Here is an 11,841-nt window from a genome sequence, read left to right as displayed (position 1 = left end):
AGACGTGACTGTCCATGAAGTTTACCTGGCCAATGGAGCATTAAAGAGTGCTTGAGGCAGGGCAGTGGATGAACTATGTAGAGCATTTTATGACAGACTTTGGGCAGAAGATGGCATGAGAGGCCAAAGTTGAGGCAAAAGTTGGGCTCTAATATTCTTGTCTGATTCAGGAAATAATGAAGATAGCCAACAACTATTACAGTTCAATAGGAAAGATAATTATCACCTCAGCTGCTTTGTAGACAGGACATCTAACCAACCACCAATTAGAAATAAGAGACCACGTCATATTTTTAGGAAAGTGAAGAAATGGTAGAGATGTAACAAAAATTACTCCGTCAGACACGTGGAAACACTAAGAAAACAAGCAGAATCACAACACAATGTTTTTATTTCCAATTCTTCATTTCTCCTATCCAGTGGAATTCATTGATACAGGCAGAATGCCTTCATAATGAGCAATTTTAAATCATCACAGTTTTCCAACTTAAGTTCAGAGGAATAATTTCCAGATGTGATAGCTTGATTCAATAAGTCCGACAGATTGCCTTCAGTGTATCATTCTGACTACAAAGGTACAGAGCTTGATTGCTCTTTGGTTTATCATCACCATCAGTAAGGATTCCATCAAATCTTGACAATAAATCTTAAAAATACCATGCAGATGGTAAGGGGTACCATCTTTAATGGTCCATGAGATGTTTCAAAGATATTAATAATTTAATAAAACACCTTTAAACAAAAGGTCAAATATTCTGGTACCAAAGTTCTTTGTTTCTCTGAAGATGCACATCACTTGCAAGCTCATCATACATTGTACTGAATAGTGCATTGGTGAGTTATTTCATGATTATGTCTTCAGACAACAAATACAAGTACTTGTACATTACATGGATTTCTAGTTCATAAAATTGCATTCAGGAAAAAATTTGAGATTTAAAATTGACATGCAATTGAAAAATAAACTTTGATTGAGGATAAATCTCATACATCACCAATAAAATGGATGCTATGGCATAAAAATTTTTGTTTTTTTAACATGAAACTTATTTTTATTTCATTTTAATATTTTCCATAACAAAATCAACTATTTATAACAGCAATAAAAATAATTTCTCAAAACTTTCTGACAGCAAGAGATTTGGTATGAAACTTACACATGGACATATACATATATATATATACATGCATGCATCCAAATTTGACAAAGTTAAACTTATGAGAGGATGGCAAATATTATGAGCCATCTCCTCACAAAAATCTTGAGTTCCAAAGGGTAATGGTAAATTATTGGAACACTCAGTTTTTAGGCAAAATATGAAGTAAACTTTTACAGTACACAAAACAATAATACATGGAAAGAACAGATACCAAGAAACAAGTGTGTATTACGATATTAGGAAATGAATTTTGACATTTGAGACTCAAAACCAGGCAAAGCAGTCAATAAATCACATTATATCGGAAACAACTTTTGAGCCTTTGCCTTCAGCTTTAAAAGCTCAAATAACACAGAAAATGGACAAGCAGATTTACAATTAAAATGTTTCTTTAACGGATGAAAGTACAGTAAAACTTCCCAAATGTAAATGGGTTGCATAATTTCAGATTACACACTTTTCTCAGAATATCAGGGAATAATAGATTTTATTAGCTTCTAAAATACACAATTACCCTGAAAACAGATAAGTAATGTGGCATATTCTATCTACTCTTCCACATAATAAAAGGAGAGCAAAGCTGCTCTAATGACACTCCTGGCAGCAGTTAAAAACCTTAATATCAAAAAATCTTAAGTCGGTTGATGATTGTCAACTATCTCTGGTATTGTTTTTGTCTGTAACATTGGCAATCAATGTAACTTGTTCCATACATCTGAAAAGTCATTTAGGAACCAATAAACATCTTTGCCATTATCATGAATTCAATCTTTTCTTTTTATTGCTAGGAAAACAGCCATGAAACTACTTTTAAGTAAAGTGATTTCAAATTTAAGAGCTTTCTATAAGAGCGGGTTATTATCGAAGTGCTCACAGCTCATCATTAAGTTGCCATGGCCAACATTTCACCAACCTTCAAACAAGATAAGTTCAAAACTAACATTCATAGCTTGTACAACACCATGCTAAACTTAAAAGAAAGAAGTCTAAAGAGTTCCCACGGCATATAAATATTTCTCGAGGCCAGAGGTCAATTGCAATTTAAAAGCTTCCTAAAATTCCAGGTACCACCATGGGTGTACACAATAAGGCCGACTTGAAAGCATTTATATTTCTAAGCAAAGGAAGAAAAGTCATAGCTATCAATATTACAGGGTTAGGCTTAACTTTGTGAAAGTTTTGTATTTCCATCAAATGAAAGAGGAAATGCACTTTTTCCACAGAATTAATTTAATTAATTCTGAGGAAGAGTATTTTTCCTCTTTCATTTGATGGAAATAATAGATATAATTTTGTATTTGGAGGAATTCAATCAATATTCATCAAGAGTCAAATTGAGTTCAAATGTTTGATAGGTGAGGATTGGTGACACTTTGTACTCAACCTTACTGCATACAAAATTAGCATATTACAGGGCAGGCCATTTCCTTTTCCCATGCTGTCTGTTGTAACTCTCAGGGAAGATATGTTATCAAAAAATCTGCAATCTGAGTGAATATGGGAGAGCAAATCACAGGCGTCACCTGGATTTGAACTTGACTCACACACGCCAGTAGTTACAGCAAGAGACTTTGGTAACGTTGGGGTACTCTTCCTCTACAAATCAAAGACATTTACTACATATATGCAATAAAACATTATTCCACTGATGATGTACAGAAGCAAAACACTGAAAACTATAATGTTGCACACAAACCATTGAAAATGTCCACCAGGTGGCATTTTTTGGAGAGATCCCACATGTTCAGTAAAGTTTTACCATACTTTGCATCAGTTTCATGAACTTAGCATATAATAAGAGAAGCAAATGAGGACAAATGCCACCTTACTGCCATAAATACTTCAATTAAAGCATTGAATTAGAAAAAATTATGAAATACTAACACTATTGGATGTTGTGGGTGAATATTACATGTGTGTGTATACAAGGTCTGTACAAAAAAAGATGAAACATCTTTCTTAACATGAATTGCTTGATAGATCACAATTAGTGATGTTATGCCTTAGTGTGGCATCTGTGAGAAATAAAACACAACCTAGAACGTGGCCCTATATCGACTTGTCTCCGCACAACAGCAATTCTTGCCTGAGCTTGCACACACTTGCTGTACAAGCTCTTATGTCCATGAGAATGAAGGTGTTTGAGAAGCAGTGCATTTGAATTGAATTCTGTTTTAACCTCCGGAAAAGTATAACTGAAACTTATGCAATGATTCAAGAGACATTGGGCAATGAATCTAAGAGTTGTGCACAGTGTTTTTGTTGGCACAACAGAGAAGTGCATGACAATCAACGTCAACAAATGGGGCCGACATCAAAAGTGTGAATGATTTAGTGTATGCAAACTGTTGATTAACTCTCCGGGAGAGTGCCACTGAAGTTCGACAGAAGAGACCAAAAATGTGGAAAAACAAGTCTTAGTGCTTTCATCATGACAATGCACCAGGGCACACATAATTGATTTTTACCAAAGTTTGAACCAAAAACAGCACACCGGTTTTCCTCCAGCACCTTACTCTCCGGCTCTTGCTTCACCAGCATTTTTCCTACTTTTTAAGTTGAAATAACTTGGAAAAACGATGATTCGAAACTATTGAAGATATCCTACAAAATTCTACAGCCGACTTAAAGGCTATGTCTAAAGAAGCATCCCAGGTACCATTCTAAAGCTAGAAAAAACATTGGGAGCATTGTGGTGGCAGGCAAGGGCTGTATTTTGAAGGCAATAAGCATGATGAAAGGGTAACTAATAAAATCAAGAATTTATTCAAACAACCTCATCTTTTTTTTAACAGACCTTGTATATATATTTGGGTATTTACTTTCACCAGGGAATATAGGAATTATCTCACAGAATTGATACTCGTCTATGATATGAAAGAGAGTCGCAACCCTGTAATGGAAGACAGTTCAAAAACAAATAGGATCAAATGATTCTTAATCTCAAATATATCACTGCAAGCAGCCTTTAATGATATTGAGTGACTTAGAATTAACTCTTCATTAACAATTGCATCACCAGAAAATAATTCCAGGACATGACAGTATTGAACGTTTAAAACTGAATTCAATTCTACTATAAGTTCATTTTACAATTTTTAATGCATTAAAAATTTTAAGTTAGCCAAGCACTGAAAGAAAAGTTCTTTACCGGCAAAATGTTTGTATTTACTATATTTTACCTAATGAAGGTGTTCGTGGACTTATAGCAGAAATACGGAAGGAAATACAGGTACTGCAAATAAACCAGGATTGTGCAGAAGTTTTTCGCTGAGTTCTCATGGGACTAATCTACAAAAATTCTGATGGGGCTTCTACATTGTATCACTAAAATTTTAAATTGGTTCTAAAATCGATAAGTATTTATTCCAATCTTTTCATTAAATACCATATGCTATTCGGATAGCCACACTTTTGTGATTTTTTCATATAAATCACTTAATTCATCGAGGATATGGTTACAAGTGAAATTCCAAAGAAACTGCGGGAGATGCCGCAACAGTAACTTTCAACTGAGTAATCCGCTAATGTGCAATTCAATGCAACAATTACAGAGTGTAAAAATCATTAAGAGTTTTTCATTCAGAGAAAAAATTTCAGAGTTTAAGAGGACGCCTCGATAGCTTAATTGGCTAAAGCACTCGACCAGATATTGAGGGATCTGGGTTCGAATCCCAGTCAAGGCAAATGATTTTTACACACAAATTATTGCATTGATTCACAAGTGAAGTTATTAGCAAGCAATTAATTCAAGTTTTATAGACTTACGTAATTCACACTGAATAGCTGTCAACTCAAGTCAAAGAAAAAATGTATTTGCTATTTCACAGCCTTGGTTTAATTGAAACAAAGTATCAAAAGTAAGAGTTAGAAAGAAGAATGAATAATTGTGTCTGCAATTTTGCGTAATTAGTACTGTTGCCCTCGTGCCTGGTGGTTGGCTTGAGTTACCTTTAAAAGACCTGACGGTATATATAACATTTTTAAAAAAGATTAATGAAAAATAAAATAACTCACTTTGATATTTCGGTGGCCCCAGCCATCTTCGAGGAGCAAATGATGGGAAGATAAGGAGAAGAGGGGATACAGGGGGAGGGGGAGGATTAAAAAAAGGGGCATACATTATTTCTTTTAGAGATAATTTTTAGAGGGCATCCATTCATTTTTTCGAATTCAGTGTTCATTATGCCTGGCAAAATCTACCTATTTACCTATTACCCACACGCCACTTCAAGGGTATGTGGCAGGAGCTGATTACACACCAGACATTCAACATCAAAAATTAAGTTTTACCTAACTTTTAGTTACAGTAAAGTTCTGTGAAATAATTAAAATAATTTAGATCATATTAACCATAGGTACACACACACTACAGTATATAAGTTGGAGCTTAGCTCTGGGGGTCATGAGAATGCACAAGCCCTTCCATTATATCAAGGTTGAGTCAGTCCATTTGGAGGGGTAAATCATTTAACTAGGTATCTTTCCCCCATTTATTCTTCAAGACACATTTGTTTAATTATTAGTGATCTTAAGGTATCTTCAAGTGAAGAAAAACCTTCTAAGTTTAACTTCAGGTCAGATAATGCAAATTAAAAGGAGTTGCATTAAAATATTAAGGTTTAGGATTGACTGAATTGTTCCTGAGTCTCCAAAATTATAATACACGGATATATCATTGGTATAAAATGCTTCTCAGATGATATTATTATTGCCATTTTTAGTTCAAATTTTTAATTTAATGTTGGTGACTACAAGTCCAAGTCCAGCAGAAAATATTGCTGGATCAAATTTTCAATGTTGTTAAGACTCATACCCAATAATTACTTTTGAAATAATTTCTAAATTTCAGGGTACAGTAGTCCCAAGGATAGACCTGCGAGCTACTGACCAGAGGGCCAGCATTTGGTTCCGGGTGGGATTGCTGGACATCCTTAGTTTCTATCTATCTACATGGTAACTGCCCATCACCACTAGTATATGTAGCAGTGATTACACACTAAGTACCCAACAGCAAAATTTGAGCCTTGCTTAATTTATAGTTACAATGTATTTCTGTAAAATTTCTAGTATTGTTTTGTACAGCACAGAAACATAGTCAATGAATAGTCAATAATAGACATAGATTGGAGGCTTTTAAAATGTTGGTCTGATGAGGTATGGAAAAGGTGAAGTGGACAGAAATGAAAACAAATGAGGAAGTGATAGGCATGATCAAGGATGAGAAGAAACTGCCAGAAGAAATCCAAAGGAGGCAGGAAAGATCAACTCAGAGCACTCCACAATCAAAACATATTTGTCAAGAGCATCTCAGAAATTACGCGGTCACAGACAACACCATGACTAAGAAACTGCCCACTTCTATAAAAAGGCACACGAATTAAATTCAGTTACAGCTGTATCCATCCAAATAATCATGAATGAGAGTGATTTTAGCTATGGCAGCATTTGGAAAATTATTCCCGAAGAACTGCACATGTCATCACACTAGATTCTACAACTGCTGACTCCTTTTCAGAAGCAAACATGGCACACCCCACAATCGTGACTATGGCACGACAGGCAACCAAAGAAATGAAGCTTTGAAATTTTTAGTAATACATAATTAAAATTTATGATACCTCCTCATAAATGGTCACAATCTCTAAACACCTCATCCACGTGATTTCACAATAACATATCAAAGTCCACATTTGCTCCAGGAGTACTCCTAGAGTACTACTGTCGAATATTGTCGGTAGTCCTTCCATCAACATCTAAGCCACTTCAACTTACTCAACACAGGAGTCTCAATTTGTGATTAATAAGTTTCAAATTATCCAAGTGCACACTGTGACACAGGTCAGAAAAAGGAAACAAGGAAATTTGTGGTTTTACCATTTAAGGTTGGAAGGATGTCTCTTTGGCAGTGATGTTGAAAATTACCCCCATCATACTCTGGCGGGAGAGATCATGTCAATAAAATTACAGATACTAAGTGTAGAACAGATAGATTTAAGATGTAATTTTTTCCATGAATGATAAGGGATCAGAATAACATTGTCCAACCTCCGTAGGGTGATATTCAGGTCAGATTTGGTCTGGTGTGTTTACCCCTGCCACACACCCTAGCTATGGCTTGCAGGGTACTAAAATATCTATCTACCTACAAGACGCACAAGCGGTGATTCTTAGTTGGAACATTTTCCAAATTAAAATAGAGCAGAGTTTGCAACACTGACCGTAATTAAAACACCTCAGATAATAACTTTTAGGTCAAAGAGTGCAATACAGTGGATTATTCAGCTAGCCTATCACTAATGCTTATTAGGAACACTGAAAACAACAGATTTAGAGGCATATTAATGACAGGTGGAAATTGGTAGGTGAAAACTCTTATATTTTCAATTGAAAATGTTTAACTCCTACTCTGCCCTGCCAACTGTTCCTTAAAAACAAATATAAGATTAGTAATGTGATCAATTTGGCAGTATATTTGGTTTTAACTACACGCAGGAAAGGTGAATGAGGTTGACACTGACATGTACACTAGAACTTGCATGCTATGCTCAGTTCAAAACCACTATAACAAATGTGAACTTTGGCATTTGTAAGTCCTGCTGCTCTGCATTGGAGAGAGCACTGTGTAATCATGGGAGATGGCCGAGTTAAATGTTAACTTTAAGGAGAATCGGTGTAGCATTTATCATATCACACATCTACTCCTTCATAGAGGAGAGTGCAATAAGTAGAGGTATCCAACTAGAATTAGTAAGTGAAATTAGCTTATTCTTTGACCATTTTGCATGATTTTTCAATGTAAAAATTTAATTTATTTCATGCCAGTGTCATATACTGCTCTTAAAAGCCAAATATAATTCATTTTTTGTAATGTTATCCAAAAATATGACTAGGCACTGTATCAAATTGGCAGCCAATGTTTCAAGGTGCATTGATAAGTAAAATGAAAAATAAAACAGAATCATCATAAACTCTTTTAACAAAACACGTATATCTTTCTTGCAAACTTCATAAAAGCAGTCCATTTTGGTCTAAAAAGAGCTCACCTCTCATGTTACATATCAAATTCCTTTCACCATTATTAGTATGCAAATGAATGTGACCCTTGAAAGTCAACATTTAACTTAATAGTCTCATCATCATCCTGAAATAATAATTGATTGATACGCTAACCAAAATACAAAAGCTTACTCATGAATTGCTGAGGTAGATTTCAAAATCTTTGGCAGTACTTAATTTGAGAACCTATGAACCAAGCAACTCATGAATAAATCCTATTCCAGAATGAATACCAATAACATTATTTATTAACTGAGAATTAACCATATATATGCATCCTATAATTACTAGACAAAATCATAAACCAAAAGGAAATCACAGAGTAGTCATGGGACAAAGCCCTAAAGTTTAAAAATTTGGTTTTCAACCACAAACAGGGAATATGTGGAGGCGGTCTGTATAATTTACAACAGTTGAATTTACCAAGGTTTTCTAAAACACATTTACTTCAATATGTCTCACTAAATCCTTTCCTTCTTGGTAAACAATTTAAAATATATTAAAAAGTTTATGTGCAGAAAAATTAGCCAATAATATGGCCTCCCGTCAATCATTACATTGATCACTTAAAGTCTTGAGTGCAAATCTTCAGTCATATTCTCAAATGATACAGTGAAGATGTAATTAACTCCATCAGAATAAACACTCTCTCAAAAATATATGTATCAAATACTTACTGAATATTCTCACAATTTTTCAAAAGTATGAAAGGCCCGCTTTTGTGAGAAGTTAGTGCATACAAAATTAGTAATTCACTCAAACTCCTATCCAATTTAAGAGTTACCAAAGATAAAGGATTTACAAACCCTTGTTAGCACACATTTACTATGCCACCCTCAGTCATTTTAGAGCCAATCAAATCAAATCATGTCAACATACTTTGACGTAACTTACAATATTTCATCAAATCATAGTCATTTTTCATTCATTTCATATTTTTCACATATTTCCGTGATCAAAAGGTGGAAAAAAAAATCATTTCAGATTAATGAACTCAAGCCCTAATCCTTTCAAACTTGAAAGAAATCCCATTTAATAAGAATCAAAATTGGGATATAATTTTTTACACTATCATTTTTTTCCTCAAGAGGGTGAAATATTATACCATCATGTGGAAAACCCTATTTTGTGTACATGAAAAATCATGAAGCAGTCATTCATATGGCTAGGAATGAGTGTCCTTCATTTTTGTACATATTTCTGAAAATTTAAACATATTTTCTAAGTCACTCAATTCAAACATACAGAAAGACCAAAATAAACCAGGAAAGTTCTAATTATCAACTGAAAACAATGATAAAATAATTTTTACAAGTAAAGACAGAATAGTAAACCAGTTTCCTCCATCAATGTTGAAATATCTGACAGTTCCTAGCAAAAATGAAATTAATTAACACTACTACATTACTAATTACTGAAAAATATTTACATGCAAACCTACCCTGAATTAGGAATGATAGAAAATGGACCATTATTTACAGCAAAATGCACACAAAGTTCCAAACAATTAGATTAACACAAGTAATTCATGAAGCAAACCACCAGCTGAATGGCGGGAGGTCAATGGAGGAGGAGGGTTGGGCAGCTGCCCCTGCTTTGCGATTCAGCATGCCTCCCCCTTCACTCCACTTAACCCTCGCCTCTTCCTTTACCTCGGCAGAAGATGCCGATCACTCCTGTTTGAGGCACTGATCACAGACACGAACCGGGGCATCCCAGCCCCTCCTCCTCACGGCACGCCTTCCTGTAGAGCAACCATCACAAACACCTTGCCCACAGTCCCGGCAGTGGTGGAGAGCTAGCTGAGGCCCAAAATCATGCCGACACACACAGCAACCTTTGATCTCACTGTCCGGCACCCAGTATGATGGTCTTGCAGAATCTTTTATCAAGCCTTTGAAAATGATTCATACAGGTTAACATTAATCAGCCATTGCGGAATGAATTCCCTATTCTCTCTTTGTGCAACCATGTAAATCCATATACCTAGATTTTACAGTGACTTCTGCACAAACCTTTTACTAGCACATAGGTTCAACCAATGAAGAATTATTTGAAGTAAAATCTAGATCAAAAAATCTCTGATTACCCGGGTCTCGAATTATCACCTTGAAATGTTTGAGATTCAAGTTAATGATTCAATGACTTTCAAAATTTGAAGCTAAACTTTGAAGTTGGAACTTATAAAATGCACATATGTGTCATAAACATGAGTTATGCTTCTTGCATTAGGATTGATTATTCTTACACAGTAAAAATTAGAAGTGATGTGATACACATTTAAAATAAATTAAAGATGCTGGCTAAAGTTTTTTCAAGTCTTACTTTACTTTCAACCATAATTTTGATTTTCAATTTTTAGTTTCTCACAGTTAATAATAATTCTCACTCAGAACTCTAATGATTGAACAGAAACTGTCACATGATTATCAACAAACCTAGAGTGGGACTCATTGTTGGCACAGAGATTACAGGCATGGCTTATGCTATGGATAAACATAAACTGAATGAGTTTAATGAAGACACAGAGGAAATAGTTCTAATATTAAATTAAACAATGGTAGACAAGACCACAACGATAGGTTGAAGTTCACTGACAGCTATGCCAACCAATACATGTAATCCATTCCCATATGTGAACAGAATAGTAGATAAAATTGGCCAAAACCATTAAAATTACTCAAAAATAAAATACACATTACTTATTTCTGTTCTAGTACATCCTATGGCTGATACTAACACTCTACATTACATGCACATGTAGACTGCTCTAATATAATATCTACATGCTCAATATTAGTGTGAGCCACACTAGTTTTTCAACTAACTTTATGGGAAATAAATAATTTGATGCTAACTACTATTTTCCTCCATATTTTGTTAACTTCCTCTCGGTCAGAGTGCCCATATTTTAAACTTGACTCTGATAGAGCATGACCTCAAACTACTGACACTTTTTATAAAAACATTTTTAATTGAAATGAATTGTTCCAAATATATTAGTCCGGGCCAACTTAAAAAAAAAAAAGAAAATGAACAAAATGTAAAAAGATTCCCAATTTTGCAGCCTACACACAACAATACTAGGTACAACATCTGCATAGCCAGCAGCTGAGCTAACCCAATGTGGTGTGTCTTTTCCCAAGCACAACATGCCCAAAGTTTTATGCAGGGGAATGAACAACACAGCAATCAATATGTGTAATTAACCATCGCTCCATAAGCAAGGAATCATGTATCCTCTCTAACCTTCCCATTCCCTCTAACGCCCAGATTCAAGAAAAAGAAATTCTAAGACTGCTTCACCATGTCCATACTCCCTGACACCTCTATCTAACTCCACACATTGGAAAACTGGCAACAATGTGGACCATTATCTATGCATTGATCCCTCTATTAATATATTTATCTATAGTTATCTATAATTAAATGTTATCTAGGCATTGATCCCTCACCCACACCCTTCACTCATCTCCATTCAAACAAATCGTTTTCATTCTTCCCTCTAATCCACCTCTTTCCAAATCCTCCCCCTCGCAACCCTCACCCCCCACCCACCTAGGGCTACAGAGGACATCTTTTCAGGCCCAATTGACATAATGTCCTCCAATCTCTTGCCATC

General features: G+C 35.0%; 1 protein-coding gene across 1 annotated transcript in view; it reads right to left on the bottom strand.

The window, feature by feature from the left end:
• Nucleotides 1–373: 373 nt before the first annotated feature.
• LOC139688422 (zinc finger FYVE domain-containing protein 1-like) overlaps nucleotides 374–11,841 on the bottom strand; it is a 33,149-nt gene continuing 21,681 nt past the window's right edge. The window contains exon 11 of the mRNA XM_071585993.1: nucleotides 374–10,113. Within this exon, the coding sequence (XP_071442094.1) occupies nucleotides 9,890–10,113 (224 nt within the window). The 3' untranslated portion in view covers nucleotides 374–9,889. The remainder of the gene's footprint in view (nucleotides 10,114–11,841) is intronic.

Source organism: Hetaerina americana, unplaced genomic scaffold (genome assembly GCF_022747635.1).
Source record: "Hetaerina americana unplaced genomic scaffold, ioHetAmer1.1.p SCAF_2, whole genome shotgun sequence".
NCBI lineage: Eukaryota > Metazoa > Arthropoda > Insecta > Odonata > Calopterygidae > Hetaerina > Hetaerina americana.
The sequence above is the reverse complement of the archived record's forward strand: the minus strand, read 5'-3'. Positions and strand labels throughout refer to the sequence as shown.